At 48.6% G+C, this 20,714-nt stretch overlaps 1 protein-coding gene across 2 annotated transcripts in view; it reads right to left on the bottom strand.

The window, feature by feature from the left end:
* SPTBN1 (spectrin beta, non-erythrocytic 1) overlaps positions 1 to 20,714 on the bottom strand; it is a 177,768-nt gene that overhangs the window by 83,331 nt on the left and 73,723 nt on the right. The window contains exon 1 of one of the 2 annotated variants that reach the window (XM_084900788.1): positions 12,109 to 12,357. The exons of the other annotated variant lie outside the window; for it this stretch is intronic. Within the exon in view, the coding sequence (XP_084756914.1) occupies positions 12,109 to 12,217 (109 nt within the window). The 5' untranslated portion in view covers positions 12,218 to 12,357. Of the gene's footprint in view, positions 1 to 12,108; positions 12,358 to 20,714 lie in introns of those variants that run through there. 2 annotated transcript variants of the gene reach the window in all.

Raw genomic sequence — 20,714 nt, 5'->3', positions numbered from 1 at the left:
CCCGGAGTACTTCCCTCCTCCCTCCGCTGGCCACCCACCCGTTCTCCACCACAGCCTGCGCAGCTGGGATTGCATCTGCCTGACAGTTGTTCACAGATAATGCATAATCTCCCTCTATCACTGCAAGGCTGATTTTTTTAATAGCAAGTCATTTAAATCTCTGTAGGAATAAACATCTCCTTCAATAGAAATCAGGGTACCGTCCACCTCTCAACTACCACACATTCAAGCCTGCAGAACCTACAGACTCATTGGCATTTAACAGTGCAAACAGCTGAAGCAGACTTTCAGACTCTGTATACTTGACACTTTAGTACACTCTTTAAAGATAATCTTAAAAAAAAAAAAAAGTCCACCCCTAATCCAAAATGCTAAGGCCACATTCCAAGAGATAACCACCATTTGCACGGCAATGGCACCAAATTAACGTCTATGGTTTGTATAAGGATTTCAGGCAAAACACACTCACACAGCTCAGCTCACTTCTGCAACTAGTGCAACCCGCTGTTACTCCAGAATTCCATCACAATTGCACGCTCAGTGGGGGGTTGATAAAATTCTCCCAAACAACGACACAGCCCATGTAATTTCCTTGCCACCAGCCTCCAGACTGGTGATGTTTTGCTCCCATTCTTTGTGAATAACATGTGCCTCAGTGATCCTCAAATTAACTTTCCATTTACATCACTTCAGCGTCAGAAATGGACTCTAAGGCCAGACCTTTCACAAGGCCTTTGTGAAACCAGACCCAGGCCCGCACCTGTCTGCATGGTACTGTGTGCACTGGAGTCGCTGCTCTGAAGGCCCAGTGCCTCTTGAGCACAAGGAGGAGGGGGGGGGGGGGGGGGAGTCCTTTCAAAAGCAAACACAGAGAGGCATTCAACCGTCTATGGAGGGCGGGCAGTGTTTATTTGGCCACAGTAGTTCTCTGACAAAGTGCTGGGTGCTCTGGCTTCACCAGTAACTGCTCCAGGTGCTTTTTATGAACTTGGAAGAAGCACCACCATTGTAACCTTCAATCTATACCAAAAGCCACAGACTCGAGTGGCTGCCATCAACCTTGTGGGAGCATGAAAAGCGGTGTTTCAGTTTGGGCGCGTTTTCAGGCAAAGCGAACACTCTTCTAACAGACGAAAGGAAACCACACCCGAACAGGTTTCAGGGGTGGAGGTGGGGTGGAGACACTCAAGTGCAAAAGACTTGCCTCCGCTGGGCCTGGCTTGCCATCTAACCAGGACCTGTACAAATAATGGCTATCATGGATCCCTGAGGGCACTGTGCTAAACACAGCTTCCGTGGAGAATTTCACTCACTCTTAAAATAATCTTATACACAGAACTTGTGTTACCCTTCTCCCACATATGAGGAAACAGGCTCAGATTAGTAAATAAATTGCCTTCATTTGGAAATCCTTGGCACAAGGCATAGAAATAACCACATATGAAAAGTTTATGATATAATGTTAAGTAAAAAACAGAAACAGGAAGGCAAGACAAGACTGAATCTATACAAGGATTATAATAGCATTAAATTGAAAAACCACACAGAAAAGAACTAGCAGGAAGTAAAAAATTGCTGGGACTGCAGAATCTTACATAAACGATTTCGTTTTTATTTCTTTTGAAGGTGTCACAGCATGGTTGTGAAGTAACAAAAACATGATGAGAATTTTGGAGTAATACAAAGGAGAGCTAAAAAAAACGAACTTTGTCCATTAATGACCTTCAATGCCTCCTCTGAAAGAACATCTGAGCCACTTCCTGACTCCCACAGCTTTCACTGCCTGTGCCCCGCCCACCAGAAGGGCCGTGGAGTAGTGCCAGCCAAGAAAGGAAGTCACCTATCTCCCCACCTCTTTTCTTTCTTCTTCTCAGAGACCTATCCTTCCAGCCAGCAGATTTCAGCAGGTGCTTTTTCTCCCCAACCTAATCAATACCCCGTCATTTTAAAGCTTCACCTGCAGACACACAGGCAATGGGCACTTATATTAAATAACAGATATTTAATGCATTTCCAATCTACCTTTAAAGCCAAAGCCTGAAGGTGCTAGTAGGTAAATTTGACATTATGTGAAACTGGACTATAGTCTGACCAACTTCAAGAACAGCAGCATCCGTTTAACATAGCATCCATTTACTGAGATGCAGTATGAGAAAAGAGGGAGGTATTTTTGCTGTTAAAGAAATAGTTTGAGCCTGGCCAGTGTGGCTCAGTGGTTGACCATTGACCCATGAACCAAGAAATTACTCATTAGATTCCCAGTGAGGGCACATGCCCAGGTTGCAGGCTCAATCAATCCCCTGGAGAGGGTGTACAGGAGGCAGCTGATCGATGATGCTTCTCTCTCATCAATGTTTCCACCTCTCCATCCTACTCCCTTCCTCTCTCCCTAAAAATTAATAAAATTTTTAAAAAACAGTCTGAAAGTAAAACACTGAAGTCATAAAGCAGGTATGGACTTCAATTTTCCGTTAATATCAAATGGGTAAATGAAAAGAAACTATGTTTTTTTTTAACTTCACAAATTTCTAGAACTGCAGGATTAGCAAGTAGGAAAATCCCAGCCAAATTCTACAAAAACTTACAAAACTAGGAATTAACCAACCATGCTTTAAAGCCCTATATAATATCCTAGGGCAATACTAAACTTTCTTTAACTAACTACTATATATTTGGATGCAAGGTTATTTTTATAGTTTACTTGGGAAAGAAAAAACACAAACAACTCCTACTTTTAATGCAGATTATATATAAAACATATAAACTTGAACCTCAGAATGGTCACAACCTTCTGGACTGTTTCCTTCTCTGCATAGGGGCAACAGAGATTATTTCTTTCTAAGCCTGAATGTGCACACAAACCACTTGGTGAGCTTGTTAAAATGAGGTTCGGACTCAGTAGGTCTGGGTGGGCCTGAGAATCCGCGTTTCTGACAAGCTGCAGGCTATCTGCCACACCGAGTAACGAGGTTAAGTACGTTGCACTTCAAAATTCCAGGAGGCTGTGTTGTTTCTAAATTTCTCGCCACCTCCAAAGCCACAGCCTCTTAACTATCCTCCGGCCTCCTGGTGTGACCACTGTACTCCAAAACAATCCCACTCAGGAGTCAGACCGTCCTTTCTTCAAAAAAAAAAACAACACACAAAGTCAGAACCAAGCACTCTCCTATTTAAAATCTTCAGTCGCTTCCCACTGCCTTACTTCCAAATTCCTTAATCTGACTTAGAGGACCATGTATCCTCAGACCTTTGTCAATTATCCTTCCAGGACCCCTCTGACCAGCCCTGGTTTGCTCTAAACGCTGGCTGCCCAGCACCTGCTCAAATTCCCGGACGTGGGTCCCTCACCTCCTGGATCCCTACACTTTGGTCCCTCGCTTGGAATTCTACGTTTATTTCTCCACTTGCTCCTACTGACTCTCCAGCACAGCTGAAACACACGTTTTAACCGGAGGACAGCTGCTCATTGAGAAGCAGGTAATCGGTAAATATTTGTTAACAGACTAACAGAATAAACAAAATGCAAGTCCTCTCTTTTTAAAAGCCAGTTTTATTTTATTTCTTAGAATTCTTACTGCCTATATTACTGACCATCTACCGAGCATTTAAATGGCAACTCTGCACCCAAGAAATGGGTTAACAACTGCCAAATTTATAATTAAGCCAATCTAGCAAAGAATACCGAAGTTAGAAACATGCCCACAATGTCCCTGTGGTTTATTTCCCCCATCATTAGTATTGCATCCTCAGGGCCTAACTGTTGATAGGAACCGGTCAGGAAAGAGGAGAAAAAGTACCAGGATCTAAAAATGGCTGAGATCTGCCTGGCTTATTCGGACAAATGCGCGAGTGTAACTCCAGTAAGAACAGATGTGTGGCTATGAAGCTGTGGTCAACTTGAAGCTCTGTCACTATTCACGTTCATTTTCCAGAAGAGAGGAAAACAAACCCCGAAGTCCATGTTTAAACGGCTGTATAATACTGGAGTTACAGAGCTCATAGGTATGTAGAAATTTTCTTTAAAAAAGAGAAAAAAGAAAAAAGATTATGGAAACAACAACCATACCCTATGTTTTAATGGTGCATGGACATTTTCAAGGAAACTTCACAGAGATTATGGCAGGGGTCCTCAAACTTTTTAAAGTGGGGGCCAGATCACGGTCCCTCAGAGAGCTGGAGGGCCGGACTCTATGAACTACTAATTCCTACTGTAACACCTCGGCTGCGCTCACTGCCCAAAAAACCTGGCGGGCCGGATCAGACTCCTCTGCGGGCCGCATGTGGCCCGCGGGCCGTAGTTTGAAGACCCCTGGATTATGGCATCTGCTGTTCCACACAACCCTGGAAGGTAAACCCACAGGCATGCGGAGGAGAGCTGCCAGATCTTCAGATAGCGGAGGCAGGGCCGCGGCCAGATGCCACCCGCCTGCCTTCCAAAGGCCACGGTGCTGGCATTTCTGGTTTTAAGGTTAAATCCAGCAGGTTTTTTTTAAATTAAGAACCTAAATAGAACTAAACTAGATGCCTTATTGAACTGTCCTCAGACCCAACACATACTATAATCTTCATTTTTTTTTTCCTAAACTTACATCTCTTTTCAGATTGGTCCTCACACCAACGTGGTGAGGGAACTGGCACAGACAACTGGCCCCATGTGCCAGACGAGGTGGCCGAGGCCCTCAGAGGGTAAAGGGCGTCTCTGACTTAGCAAGGTAGAGCCCATTCCTAACTAGTTAAGTGACTCTTCCACTATTGCACAGTTTTGTTCTAAAACACAGTTTTCCACGAGACTTCATTCTTCAGTAAGAGATCGGATATATGCTTCTATTTGGAAGCAGTACATGCAGCCTATTCCTCCCCATCTCTCCCCCACCCCACCCCCCTCCCAATCACAAAGACTGTACAAACGGTAGAACTCCAGTGGGCACCAGAGTCACCGGGCAGAGCAGCTAAAACACCTACTGCTGGGCCCCACACCCCAGCGTTTCTGATTCCGTAGGAGAGAAGCGGGGCCTGAGAATTTATATTCCTGTCAAGTTCCCAAGACACGCCGATGGAACGCACCTGGAGAACCACTGCCATCAAGCAGCCCGTTAGATGAGCTTCATTCAGTTACTCTTTAAGAGAGGCTTAGTGACTGCTACTTGTCAGAGGTTATGTCCGACTTTTGCCATGCTCCCAGACTTTGTGAAAGGTAAGGAAAACAGAGGCAAATACTCGAGCTGTCGCCAATACCATCGCAGAATGACCAAGTGCTTAAACCTTACAGGAAGGGAATCCAAGCAGGGACTCTGACCTCCCCTCCCCCTGGGAACACTCCCGAGTGATGTGGCATCTGACCTAAAATGATTCCAGCACAGAAATAATTCCCTACGAAAGCAGCCAGGTGGGGAAGACAGGGATGGTTCAGAAGTCATGAATATTGTCAAGTAGAGAACAAGAGCTGGATAGGAAGGTTGATTGGACTCAAATCCCAGAAGCTTTGGGAGGGAGGAGGGCTCTTCTCTGGGCCTGGCTTTGGCGAGGCTGGGCCGCTGCCCGGGGGGCGGCTTCAGGAAACCAGGGAGAGAGACGGAAACAGGAAGAGGTCGTGGGGCTGTGAACAGACCCCTTCTCAGCCCCACGGTGTGGGAAGAGATCATCAGGAACACGGTCATCCACAAAGCTTCCTCACAGTCAGGACATTCACAGTCCCGTTATTTCACTGCCCTCAGAAAAGCGGTAGCTTACACTCAATCGAAAAGACACGTTTACTGCAGCGTTATTTACAATAGCTAAGACATGGCCTGGCCGGCGTGGCCATGTTCGATTCCTGGTTCGGGCACATGCCCAGGTTGTGGGCTCAATTCCCAGTGTGGGGTGTGTAGGAGGCAGCCGATCAACGATTCGCTCTTATCACTGATGATTCTACCTCTTTCTCTCTCTCTCTTCATCTCTGAAATCAATCAATAAAAATGTATTTTTAAAAATACATATGGGAGCAACCTAAATGCCCATAGATGAATAGACAAAGAAGTGGTGCATATATACAACAGAATACGATGCAGTCATAAAAAAAAAAATGAATGAAATCTTCCCACCTGCAACAATATGGATGGACTTAGAGGCCGTTATACCAAGTGAAATAAGACAAATGCCAGATAATGGAATCTAAAAAACAAAATAATGAACAAGCAGAACAGAAGCAGACTCAGAGACCCGGAGAACAGGCTGAGGAGTGCCAAGAGGAGGGCGACTGGGGGACTGGGTGAAAAAGGGAAGGGACTCAGATGTACAAACTGGTGGTTACAGAACAGTCATGGGGAGGTAAAGTACAGCATAGGGAATATGCTCAATAATTTTGTAATAACTATGTATGGTGTCATGTGGGCAATATGTTTATCAGAGTGATCACTTCATAAGTTATATACACAACTAATTATGGGGTTGTACGCCCCAAACTAATGTAATATTGTACATCAACTATAATTTAAAAAAAAAATTGGTAGCTTTTCCTCAGAACTATCTATCTCCCTCCTCTTCTCCTTAGCTGGCCTCCAGGAGCCCTTTTATTTTTACTTTTTTAAAAATATATTTTATTGATTTTGTACAGAGAAGAAGGGAGAGAGATAGAGAGCTAGAAACATCGATGAGAGAGAGTCATCGATCAGCTGCCTCCTGCACACCCCCTACTGGGGATATGCCCGCAACCAAGGTACATGCCCTTGACCGGAATCGAACCTGGGACCCCTCAGTCCCCAAGCTGACGCTCTATCCATTGAGCCAAACCAGTCTCGGTTCCAGGAGCCCTTTTAATGGCTGTCCCGGGCAACCATTGCCTATGTATTTGAACCAAAAGAATCAGCGTTCTCTGGCCTGTTAGTGTTCCTAGCCCACCAAAAACTAATAGAGTACCACATGTCCAGAAATCTGAGCAGTTCTGAGCTCATTAATTTTCCATGCCACCAGAATAAATTCATGGTGCCTGGGTAACGGGTGTCATGGGCCGACTTCACACTCTGCTGTCCTAAAGGAGGGACATAAAATTTGGACTCACTAAACCTAGGTTCTGGAGAGAGAGAGCTTCATACTGGTTGATCATAAACCAGTGATCTGTTTCTTTATAAAAAGAGAATAAACATCTACCCAGCAGAATTATTATTAGTGCTAAGGAAATGCATATTCATTTAGTACCTCCTAAGTTAACAGATCCCATGCTGGATACTTTACATAACCTCATTTAGTTAATGAGCAAAATGGTACATATTTAAGTTAAGAGTCACACACAATAATTATTATCATTACATCATTCAAAAAACAATTCTAATTCACAAATCTATTAGGAACTTCAAAATTTTGAGCTGAAATTATTGTAAACAGGTGAAAGTTGTTTTTTTGTCTTTAATTAGTGACTCACCCACAAGATTATCTGGTCTTAGAATACTATAGTCTCACAGTATTGGAGGGAAACGAACTAAAAAGCCAATTGTTTATGCCTTCATTAAATCCCAAAATGTTCTTATAAATCTTGCCACCTCCCCCCCCCAAAAAAAAAATAGGGATATCATTTGTCACCAACTCTGTTCACTGTCACAATGAGGAATATTTGAAGACTATTACTTTATATTTAAGAACTTAACGTTTTATTCATGACAAATAGGTGTAAACCCAGGTTTAAGAAATTAAGCAAGACAAACATTTAGTTACCATAATTGGAAAGTTCTTAAAAACTGAAGAATAAAATTTCTTCATGATCTACAAGTATAAAATCTAACAGTTAAGAAATTAAAACCAACAAACCTGAGGAAATTCAACATGTCTGAGATGGCATGAAATAAACTAGAGAGTACTAATGCATTCCCATGGCTAAAACTCTTTCATATCCCTCTATGTCCCAATGAAGACTCCAAAACTCTTTCTGGACAACGGGATAAATTCATTAAGCCAGAACAGCTGAGAGGAAAAAAAAGCACTTTCTCCAGAAATATCTGGTGCTAAATGGCAAGGTCAGGCAAAGAAGGCACAAAAAGTCCATTCTGATGCTTTTCAACTAGATCCTATCTTCATTACAGCTCCGCCGCCAGAGCCCACAGAATCAGTGCTCTGGGGACAGGAAGGCAGGAAAAGGAATCAGGTTAATGTGGGCACTTCACAATGTCACATGCCCCCCCCCCCCCCCCCCCGCTTTTTTTCCCTCCAGAAATGAACTATTAATATGTGCAAGTCGGGGAAAAGAAAATTACAGAAAACAATGTGCAGGCTGAACCCATCAATGCCTGTGACCCTGGACAAAGTATTTGATTTTATCTTCTCATCTTTAAAACCTCCTAGGTATGTTATGAAGACTAGATTAAGATAACCACGCACAGCCCGTGTGGCTCACTGAATAGAGCGTCAGCCTGCAGACCAAAGGGTTCCAGGATCGATTCCAATCAAGGGCATGTATCCTTGGTTGCAGGCTCTTCCCCTGCCTGGGCCCTGGTAGGGGGCTCGTGCAGGAAGCAACCAATCAATGTGTTTCTCTCACATCGATGTTTCTCTCCGTCTTTCCCTCTCCCTTCCAAAAAATCAATGTCAAAATAGCCTCAGGTAAGGATTAACCAAAAAAAGAAAGAGAAAGAGAACCATGCACAGGGTGGGGCAAAAGTAGGTTTACAGTTGTTTGTATGGCAAATAATACAATAATTAATAAATAATGCAAGAGGACACTGTGTTTTGTGTACTCACAACTGTAAGCCTACTTTTGCCCCACCCTATAGAGAGCTCCTGCTAACATGTCGGATACAAAGAAAGCACTCAGTGAGATCCGAGGAGACGTGAAACTTCATGGAGTAACTGGGATGTAAGCACAGTCCTGGAGAGTTGCAGGATTTCTATATGTGAAATGGAAGGGTGGGACATTTGAGGCCGTAGGTAATGATGGAGGAAAAACCCAGGACTGGGTTTTATGAAGATAAACAGGCCTGCCAGCCTGGAAGGTGTTATCTGGGGTGTAAGAACTGGAATAGGAAGTATGTGGGGTGGGGAGGGTCCTGGGTGTCAAGCTCAGCAGTCTGGATTTTTTTTTTTTTTTTTTTAATCCACACCCAAGATATGCTTCCATTGATTTTTTTTTTTTTTTTTTTTTTTTGAGCGAGATGAGAGGGAAAGAGAAACATGGATGTGGAAGAGAAACATCCATCTGTTGCCTCCCTATGAGTCCTGACCTAAGACCAAACCTGCAATCTAGGTATGTGCCCTGACCAGGAATCAAACCCACACACAACCTTTTTGGAGTAAGGGGTGACGTTCTAGACAACTGAGCCACAGGCCAGGGCTAGGGGTCTGGCATTTAATTTACGTAACAGGCACAGATTAAGTTTCCGAGTAGAAGAGCAGCAGAGATATTTTCCTACAGGGAGTTAAACTGGCTGTGAAATCGGAGGGGAAAAAATCATGAACTCTCTGTTACTATAAACACGTTTATCTAAACACGTGAGGTTGCGTTTTATTGTGTCTCAGTATTCTTTCTTACTTAAAAAACTAACTCAACCTTTAAGATACATGAACAAACTGAGGAAGATGGTAGTTTGCAGGTGAAAACTCTGAGAGGGTGTGTCTGTGAGGTGTGCAGTAAGGGCTGGGTGTTTGTGGGTAATGTTTGATGCCATCAGAAGTGGTAGGTCCCCTCTCTCTTCCCTTCTGCCAGAAGCGTTATTGGTGTGACAGACACATGTAACCTTTCAGTTCTTTAGATCACTGAGGTTTTGCTTTTGATCACACTTACTTACTTATCCATAACTCTCTGGGAATTATTGTATCTACATAGACCACATTCGTTTTAATATCGTATTTCCCTTGGCTGGGACAGCAAATCTCATCCCAGGGTCCCTCCCGAGATTTTTAGGACAAGTGTGAAAATACTTGAAACTAGCAAACATGCACAAATACCTCCCATGAAATCACATTACTCTCAGACATAGACGCTAAATGAGCTAAGTTCATATAGGAGGCACTTTAAAAAAAATGAATACAGATTCAGAGAGACAGTTTGCCAAGATTGGGCTGCAAGTGCTAGGAAAGATTATACTTATAAGAGTTTAAAAAAAAAAAAAAAAAGGCAATTTTGTAGGCCCGTACAAAATTAAATCAGCAGAATCTATATGCTATCCAAAAATGTTGATGATTATTGGAAGAACTACAAATAGTAATCAAACTTAGGAGTGGGAGGTGAAGATGGGGAAAGCTTTTATCAAATATTCTCTTACAATGCAATCAGTTCCGTTTGTTTCTAAGGATGATCCCAAAGGCTGGGCATTCTCCCGGGACCCACCAGACTTGAAAGCTAATCCGCCCTTTCTCAGTTCCTCAACATGGGTGGTTCTCTGTTACAGAAACACAACACTAAGCTTGGGCAACGCCGAAACCACAATATTTAGAAATAAGAAAGTTATCTGGAGCTAAATCTAAATTCGGGACAAAGGTGACACACACACACACACACACACACACACACTCACAAAGGTGAAGCCCACCCTTCAGGAGGGATTTCCCTGAGGAAGGGCGGTGAGGTACGGCCTCAGGAGCACCTGGTCATTTGGAATGTAAATTTGACTGTGTCCAGAGAGGACAGTTGAAGACATTTCCTGTGTGTGTAAAAGCTCCACCCTTCTCAGGGAGCAGTTTTACAACCGGGCTCAGACCTTTCAGAACAACAGCCTTTTGTCAGGGGGTACACGCCTCCCAGGCCTTCTTCTGTTTCCTGGTGGCGGATCCCCACCTTGGGTGCTTCCTTCTTGGGAGTAGGACCCAATAAAGTGGGGAGCATGGGGCTCCCAGGAGGTGCGCTCTGAACTCTCAGAGACAGCTCGAGGAATGCAGCCCAGCCTAGCAAACTCTAACACCAGGTCCTGCTCTGTCTCTCGTTTCCCCAGAAAAGTGTCATTAACTGTCAGCCGTTTCACAAGACAAATAAACCTATGAATGAAATATATCCCCCCATCCCCCCTTTCCCAATGAAAACATCCTAGGACCGAGCTGCTTCCTTCCTTCCTCCTCCTCACAGGAACCACGTTTGGGGCACCAAAAAGAGTTAAAATAAGAAACACACACAGCCTGCGAAGGTTACTTTTTTTTTTTCTCTTTTCTTTTTTCACAGCACTAGAGCCATTCCCAGCCATTACTTTTGATTCCAGGGGCTTTCGATCGGAAGGAGTTCTGTTTCGAGTTATGAATTCTTTTTCATATAAAAAAAAACTCTGGGACACTGCGGGCCAGGCCTCCTGCTGGCCGGGCAGGGACAGCCAGAGGCCGCAGGGGCCAACCTGGCCACAGGCTTCAGGCCCACCACCCTCACTCAGGACCCTGCTCTGCCTAACAACACGCGCCCTAAAATACCGGATTCATTCCATTATTTGAAACGAATGCAGACCCCGAGAAACACCAAGGAATGACCCAACTAAAACCCAACCCATAGCACCGACATGGCAATACCTGGCTTTCGTGATAGATGGCACAGCCCACTACATGGATGGGGAAGGCTCTCCCCCAACACAAGGCATCAAAAGAGTTAAAATCAAGCTTTGCAATCAAAAACTGTAATTTACTCAGGCTTAAGGAACTAAAAAAAAAAAAAAAAAAAAAAAGACCACTCCCTCCCCCCCTCTGCTATTGTTCTGCGGGGCTGGGTGTAGGGCAAATATGCACTTTGCACCTTGAGGCTTCCCAGAGGTCAGAGGCTGGGGGCTGGGAGGCGGCTACCACTCGCCCATGAGCACTGATCCACGGAGACGGAGAGGCAACTGAAGGCAGAGAAATGATGCGTGTGTGTGGGGGGGGGAGGGGGGGGGGCGGCGGTTACCTGCCAACCCAAAGAGCCAAAAGGATCCTGGAGAGCCATGGGGACTCCAAATGGAGGCTTTTCTGGAGGAAGTGTGAGAAACCCATCTCCTTTCAAGTCGTGAGCGAATGCACGGTTTGGTCACCGCCAACCAGAGAGAGAGAGGCTTTGGGGCCAGGCCGTGCGGGCCGGGGCCACCCGTCTCGATTAGGGTCACACGTACCATATGGCACCAGTAAAGCCTCAAAACCACCCCCGGGGCGGGCGGGCCCGGCCTTGGGGGGCTGTGGCGAGTGTGGAGAAGGGCTTACCTTGCAGCTGCTTGAACCGCCCCTCCAGCTGGTTGTAGTTGTAAGGCACCTGCCCCGTGTAGCCCGGCGACAGCGGCCCCGAGATGCTGGCCGTCCTCTGCAGCTCCATTACGCCCGGCGGCGGCGGGGCGCCCCGGAGGAGGAGATCCCGCGGCTGCGGCGCCCTCCCGGCCCCATGCACCGCCCAGCGGCTCCCGCACGGCCGGCCCCCGGCCCCTGCGCCCGGGACGGGCCTTAGGCCAGCCCCATCGCCGGCGGGAGGCCGGCGGGGCGGTCCTGGTGGGAGGAAGCCGGCGGCGCGCGCGTCCGCTCAGCCGGGCCGGGGAGCACCGCTCCGGCACCACCAGGTCCTCGTCGCTCTCCCTCCTCCTCCGGTGGCCCTTGGCTGACGCTGGGGACCGATGGCCCGGGAGAGGCGGGAGGATCGAGGATCGAGGGAGGAAGGCGCCGGTCCTACCTGGATTTTTATTTATTTTTTTAAAAATGTGGCCAATCTTAAAAAAGATTGTACGGGAGCTCCGGGCGCAGCGCACAGCACACACCTCCTCCTCCCCGCCGCGCTGCCCTCGGCGGCCGCCGGTTTGTAATTTAATCCGGAGCCACTCAGGGCGCGCGGGGGCGGTGATGTCACCTCATTAGCATACATTAGCATAACAGCGCGGTGGGGACGCGGCCGCCGGCGCGCAGGGGCGGAGGACGCTGCGCCCGCCGCCGCCGACCCCCGGGGCCGGCCCAGGGCGCGCCCGCCGCGGTGGGACCTTCAGTGACGATGTTTTGTCAATGTTTTGTCGAGAGCTTCGCGTAACGGGAAAGTCTCCGATGGCGATCGCTCCAAGGAGCCCCGCAGGTCCCGCAGGTCCCCGCCCCCCGGCTCGGCCTCCGCGGAGGGAGCGCGGCCCGCGCACCTGGGCGCGCGGCGTCCCCACTGCGCGGGCGCCAACCACGCGGCGCCGGCCTGGGGGGTGGGGATCGGGGGCGGGGGGGCGTTAAAGAAAGTCCATCTGGACACAGGGGAGGGAGGTGTAAGTTCTGGCTCCCATCAGACGCTTCTCAGCAGACTTCTGATGCTAAAAGTCAGGGGTTTCCTGGGAGAGCGCGCGCTCCAGAGCAGTCAGTCATTCGGTGCAAGATTTGTGATGGGAGCACCGACTTTGCAAAGGCACACAGGTAAACACCTCTGAGGAGGACCCCTGACCTGGAGGAGTTTTTTAGGAACCCAAGAGGAAATCTGAGAACAGAAATTAGTAACCTCAGATCCTACTTGGATGTGTAAAACGAGGTCTCTAAACTTTCGCATTCTTCCAATTTTTGAAACTCTTTTAGAGCTGCTTCTCGCACCAAGCTCATCCAAAAGTAAAATGCCCTCCTTAGAAAATAGATATATTCTTGGAAAGTAATCGACCCCCGTGTATCTTCCCCCCAGGAACTACAGGCAGACAGCTAATGACTAATCTGGTGTTTGCAGCACGGAGCCCGGCAGCTATCGCTGCTCACTGAGGAAGGTAATGTCATTCCTCAGGGATTCCAATGGGCACTAAAGAGGAGGTGGGCCTCCACCCCCCAGGTTTACTTTAGTTCCCTTGGCACTTGGAATTCAAGCAACTGCATCCTGTCCGGAGCTAGAGATAAAGCAAACCTGGAGTCCGGCTAACTGCTAACTACACTCCGACAACCCCCACCGCCTCCATCCACAACCAGGGTCAACCTCGCTTTTACAAAGCCAGACCCAGGATTCGGAGACATTTTCTCTCATCATCCAGGAAGGAGTACAGCATTTGCAAAAGCCCTTGAACTGCCAGTGCAAATGAGGACTACTGAAGAAGCACTTGGCTAGGATTCCCAAGACTTGAGTTTCTACGTCCTGACCTGGCCCAGACTCTTTAATTACCTATGACCTTTGAAGAAACCCTGGATTCTTTCTAAATCTCCACTGTTGGAGAGAGATAACTAATGCCCACTTCCACAAGGGCACTAAGAAGATGATGGGAAAATACCTTAAAAATGATCCTACTATTAAAATTAGAAGTGTATTTTTCAAAATGCACCCTCTTCTTGCATCCCCCCCTTCCCCCAACACACACACACACACATCAAGGCTACAAAGAGTAGAATGGAGAATTTTCTCAGATCTTCGTAACAGCCCCTCTTCATTATTAAGTATATTTGGTGAAGAGGTTAAGTCTCTAGGTGTCCAGCTAATAGGCACAGAAAATGAGACTGCAAAGTGCTTGCCAATTTACAACCCTTTATTTTTAATCTTTAAGCCACTTAAGTAAAGAGAGTGTGAGTCACTCCTCCGAGAGGCTCCCTTTCAGCTCCCTCTGGTATGAGGAAGTAGGGTGAATAAGTTTTCTAACCAGCCAGGTTACAATGCAACGGGGGTAGAGGCTAGGACTAGCAGTACAGCCACACTCAGTCCTAAAGAGCAGGTGTCAGCCAGGCAGAGCATTGGAAAGACAGGTTATGAGGCTGGGGAAGGGTTTAGAAGACTGCCAAGTCCAGAAAGTGAGAATCTATTTGGTATGATGGTGCCAGGGTAGGAGAGAACATAATCCTGATGGTTCATCTGGCCACCTCCCACTCCGCAGTGGGCAATGAAGGAAGGCCAGAGGCACTCCTTTATTCCATTCATTGATTACTGGACACCAGCGGTGTGCAAGGCACATTGTCTAATGCTTTGGGAGCAACCATGTCAAACTCGTGGCCTGCTCGGGCCACATGCCTCATTTATTTGGCCAGTGTCAGCCTCTGAGTTTGACATGCTCACTTTGGAGGGATTCAAAGATGATTGGGAGAGTTGTTGGCCAAAGGAGATGAAACTAATATGCAAACAGTCCAATACCAAAGAATAGAACAAGGGCCAGGGCAGAAGGGAGAGTTCAGAGGACAAGAAGGATAAAACTCTGCCTCTGAAGGCAGGCAGGCAGGATCAGCTCTAGGAGGGGGTGGGGGGGGTGGGGGGGGAGATTTGACTAGACCTTAAAATGAAGGTAGATTATCAATGAGCTTGGACAAGGGGGAAGCTGCCTCTCCTCCCGGGGGAAGCAGCACAGGTAAAGGCACCAACTGGACTGTCCCAAGAACAGCTCCTGCGAGTGCTACCTTCTGTTTGGAGCGTAAGGGACTGTCGGCTGTGACAGGCAAGCCTGGAACTAAGTCTGGGCTGGAGATCTTTGCACACTTTTGAGCCAGAGGACGATGGGGGCTGGGCTGGGCTGGGCTGGGCTCTAGGGATGATTCGTCTGGCAGTGGTAGGTTAGAATGGGTAGAAAGGAAAAACCCTGAAGGCTGCAGGGTCACTTAGGTGGTGCCTGCCATTGTCTAGGTCAAAGGACTGATTAGTCAGCGAGTGGCAATGGGAATAAAAAGGTAAGGATTGATGGGAGAGTCCACAGGACTTTGGTAACAGACTGTACAGGAGAGGTTCCAAGGCGAGGGCTGACGATGGCTCTTGGGCTTTTGGGGCGGCTGCTGGGCACAGTGGAGAACTGAACAGCTCCTTCTAGGTGGGCTGAACCCGCATTACCTGCAACATGAGGGGGTGACGTGTTCCAGATGTGGAACTAGAGCTCAAGGCCGAAGACATGTACACTAAGATTCCGTGGATTTAGCATGTAACATGTGAATGGGAACATGAAGGGGGTGGGACTAAACCCCTGTTTGTCCCAAGAGGCTTTATGTCATCTGGGAGATTAAAAAAAAAAAGGGAAGAGGGGAAAGATGATGACTGCTCTTCCTGTATTGCAGCAAGCTTGACAGGGTAAACCATGGAGTGTTCTTTCCAGAACTTCTTAACATTAGCAACACAGAAAATGTCTGGGAGGAGACGGCCAAAATGCTGAAAACGCGATGGGATTTGTACACATTCGAGCATTTAAAAAACAACCACCCAAGAGCTGGGAAAGAAATGGTGGGAACAGAAAGGGACAAAAAAAACATATAAACTGTTTTACGTATAAACTGTTTTTGCCAAATTCTCTCCCGCTCTGCACTGCCTTTCCAGATCTTAGGGCTATCTAGAGAAAATTTCAAAAACGAATCCATCTCTTTCCTGGGAGGCTACCGCCTGGAGGAGGATGTAAGCTTCAGGTAAATCAATGGCCTCAGGCCGGGAAGCAGGGGCCACCTCTCTGCAGTTCTGGATAAGGACAGTGTGGAAAGGTAGGGCCAGTCCTCCACCGGGGAAGTGCTCACCCCACCATGCACTTGGAAAGGGATACTCAAAATCCTATTACAGACATCAAAGCAGTAACACCTCAGAGAGGGCAAGGGCGCAATTCTCACCATGAAACAAGTTATAAAAGGCCTATGTTTTTGGAAAGACTCATGCTAATTTGAGGTGGGGCTATAAGGCTAGACACTTCAGGACTCAGAATAACTAGAAGAAAAATTAAAAGGAAGGTTAAAAGAATTTCTCCACCTATAGCAATTGCTATCTGTGTTCCTTGGAGGATATAGATGGTTCTCTCTCTCTCTCTCTCTCTCTCTCTCTCTCTCTCTCTCTCTCTCTCTCTCTCTCTCTCTTTCTCTCTCTCTCTCTTCCCCCCTCCCTCCTCCCTCCCTCTTTCTCTTTCTTTCCACACACACACACACACACCTCCTGCAAAATCATCTAGGTATACGGCTGAATCTGAGATGCCAGAGCCATTCTAATTTCCATTCACATCCTTTCCCTGCTTCTTCTTCCACCAGTCACAGCAGAATCAAACTCAAAAGCACCTGCCATCTCTGCCGAGAAGGAGAAAAACGGCCCGTTACACTCAACAACAAGCACCCGAGGTCCTAGGGAAGGAATGCAGTTTCCTGAGCCTCCTACCCCAGGCCATCCCGGACCCTGCATTCTTATTTGCCTGTTATCTACACATGCAAAGCGTCCCTGTGTGGACAGAAGCACGCCCCCGTTGGGAGGCCCCACCTTCGGCAAACAGGCGCTGCCATGCCTGTGAACGTCACAGCAGCCAGAGGAAGGCCGGCTTCCTCCAGCGCCGAACGTGGTTCAAAGGAAAAGGACCTCTGAGGAATGCGGTTGGGGCCAGGCCCGCTCTTGCCCGAGATTTCTGGCTCTGAGTCCCACCTCCAACGTGGACGCAAAAGCCTGACGCACACAGGTGCTCAGAGCCGTCAGCCAGCGTGTTACAAGGGGGCGGACAGGACAGCAAAGGCACCGAGAGCTCACGAGGAAGTATATGGGGAAAAGAGGAAACACAAATCTATTCCCTTCTACCTGGACCCCGTCCTCAAGGGTTACCCGCCATGTTACCGTTTCCAGGAGCTTAGCATAGTCGGGCTGTCACGAGAAAGGGGGCCACAGGGGCTGCCTGGACACCTGGAGAGGGAAGGAGGGGAAGGAAAAGAATGGCAGGATACAAACCTCCTCAGCCAGACACAGGCCCCTCCGCCCCGGGTCGGCGGAGAGCAAAGTCAGCCCACCCAACATGCCCTCAGCCCCACCCAGGAGCACAAGCCCTCCAGGGGACCCACAGACTAGGAAAGGGGAATTCTCCTTCGCAGGCCCTGTCAGCCTCGTTGAGGAAATGGGGCCCAGACACGCACAGGCACGGACACGCCAATACACGGACACGCCAATACAGAGATGTGGCGGCGTGTAACCAACGCGGTGAGTGGTCGGTACAGGGAGCGCCGCCCTTCTGAACGAGCCCACAACAGAATGTCACTCCTTGGCTGAGAAGAACAGAGCAGCGTGGGGTTTCTCCCACACGAGTGTTCTCCGTTGTTGTGTCATTTTCATGTACCTCCGAACTACATCCCTGCCAACGTGTGCCACGCTGACACGGCAGTATAGGGTATTTTACTTATTCATTGGGGGTAGGAGGTGTTATTTCTTGCCCTTTAAAAACCAGATCCCAATGTAGCTGGTTTGGCTCAGTGGATACAGCGTCGGCCTGCAGACTGAGAGGTCCCGGGTTCGATTCCGGTCAAGGGTGTGTGCCTTGGTTGCGGGCATATCCCCAATGGGGGCTGTGCAGGAGGCAGCTGATCGATGTTTCTCTCTCATGGATGTTTCTAGCTCTCTGTCTCTCTCCCTTCCTCTCTGTAAAAAATCAATAAATTAAAAAACAAAAACAGATCCCAATTACCCAGGTTCAAGGCCCTGGCATGTTAACATGTGAAATGGCCTAAGAGTGCAGGCATTTCTTCCTCCTTCGCTCGCTCCCGAGCTCCTGCCGATCTCCCGAGGAGATAGCGAGCCTCTCCCCACAGGGCTGTGCGAGGCGGGCACTCAGCAGGAGCGGGCCCTGAATAATTCACGGTCGCCCGGTCACTGGGGAGCGCCGAAGCCCGCCAGCTGCCGCCGAGGGAGGCAGGCTCCAGGCTTCCCGTCCAAGAATTAAATACGACCGGCAGCCCCTGAGACCTTCCCTACAGAATCAGGCTGCCCCGCCCTCTTTGCTCCGTCTCCCTGTCCCAGCCAGGAACCGTCCCGCGAGGTCCGAGCGTCACTAAGGAGGACAGGTCCCCCGTGCACAGGCGGGGTGGGGAGAAGCGATGCAAGGTCGGGATGTCGCCTCGCCCTGTCCACTCAGGAGGAGAGGACACTGTGCCGGACACAACACAAGACGATGCCCAATCACCGCGGCCCTCTCTCCCTCCTCCCCCCGGTCCCTCTGCTCCAGCCCAGCTGCTCGCTCCACACCCCCTGTCCTGGGCTTTCCCATACCCGCCCCTCTGATCATGGTGCTCCCCTGTCCTCCAGGTCTAAAGTCCACACTCGTCTTTCCAAGCCCAGCTCACTCTCCCCTCTTCCAGAAGGGCTTTCCCCGACGATCCCAGCTGGGAGGATGGCGCCTTCGCAGACACCCTATCCCCACAGGCGGAAGCGTGCCCTGCCTTTGAGGACGGCTTATCTCCTCCTGTGCTCGGTCTTATCTACCTCATTACAATAATGGAAAGAGCGCCCGTCCCCTGCGAGGGCGAAGTACAAAGTGGACTCCCAGCCTCGGCTTCTGACCCCGTCTGGCCCTGTGACCCCGAGCCAGTCCCCTGGCTTCTCCGATGCTCTCCCTAAAGCCCACGGGAAGGAACTAGCAAGTCTCTAGGGCCCTCTCGATGGAATAACGCTCCCGTTAACACATCATCGCCTGTTTTTAACACAGATACAGGCCATAAAACCATCTCTCTGCACCTCGTAGCCCGGAGCCCTCTTTGGAGCAGTTGTTCCAGAGTGCCTGAGCCATCTCAGAAGCCTGCACACTGAGCCGAAGCCTGAAAACACAGCCAGGCCCTGGGAGGCAGTGGGTGCCATATGGCGAACGGCAGGGCCCACTCCGCCCTGCGTTACCCTCCCTGAGCCCATACCTTGCTCTTCCACAAAGAAATGAGAGCTAGAACCCCGGACAGGTCAAGAGGATCCTTTTCAAAATTCGCCTACCATCTCATTTATATATATATATATATATATTTTAAATATATTTTATTGATTTTTAACAGAAAGGGAGAGAGATAGAAAGCCAGAAACGTCGATGAGAAACATCGACCAGCTGCCTCTTGTACACCCCCAACAGGGGATGTGCCCGCAACCAAGGCACATGCCCTTGACCGGACTCGAACCCAGGACCCCTCAGTCCGCAGACCGACGCTCCACCACTGCGCCAAACTGGCTTCGGCTATATTTACATATATTTTTATTGATTACAGAGAGTAAGGGAAAGGAAGAGAGAGAGATAGAAACATCAATGATGACAGAATCATCCATCAGCTGCCTCCCGCACACCCCCCCACCGGGGATGTGCCTGCAACCAAGGTACATGCCCTTGATCGGAATCGAACCTGGTACCTTTCGATCCGCAGGCCGCGCTCTATCCACTGAGCCAAACCAGTTTCGGCTACCATCTCATTGATAGACCAGGAAAACGAGGCCCAGAGTGGCATGCCCAGGGATACAGAGGAGTTTACTGAGTGTCAGAAACTAGAAAGTTTCTGAATTCCCACTGCCTCGATCTCATTTCCAGGGCAAACCCGAAGGTGGAGGAAGATGAGGACCAAGGAAGAGGCATGCATTTCTTCTGCCGGTCAGTGAGGTGGGCCCAGGGCTCGAAGCTCACCCTCCTCCCCTCTCCCACCTCACCTTCCTGCAGCATCCAACCCCACACAGGAACCGACAGGCTTATACTAAGTGGCGCATGGCCTGTATCGTCCCGTGTTCTCTGATGTCCCCCTTCTACCAGCGCAGACAGAATGAGGACTCAGATGGTGTGGTACGGGCAGCTTCTATCTCAGCCTCCCAGCAGAGAACCACACACACCATTAGACCCAATACACTCTGTTGCTCTAAGATCTTGTCTCGCTCGCCCTGACCGGGTGGGTGGCTCAGTACACCAAGAAGGTTACAGGTGTGAATCCCGGTCAGAACTCATTCCTAGGTTGTGGGTTTGATCCCTGGTTGGGGCACCTATGGAAGGCAACCAATCAATCAATGTTTCTCTCTCACTTTCTCTAAAATCAATATCCTCAGGTGAGGATTTAAAAAACAAACAAAACAAAAAACAAAGACCCTTTCTGCTTTCTGCATTGGACTTTTCTAGATTATTCTTATGATGTTTAGGGGAAAAAACTTTACTCATGAGGCATTTTTTTTAAAAACATCT

The sequence above is a fragment of the Pipistrellus hanaki genome (assembly GCF_964339955.1).
Source record: "Pipistrellus hanaki genome assembly, chromosome: 12".
Taxonomy (NCBI): Eukaryota; Metazoa; Chordata; class Mammalia; order Chiroptera; family Vespertilionidae; genus Pipistrellus; species Pipistrellus hanaki.
The sequence above is the reverse complement of the archived record's forward strand: the minus strand, read 5'-3'. Positions and strand labels throughout refer to the sequence as shown.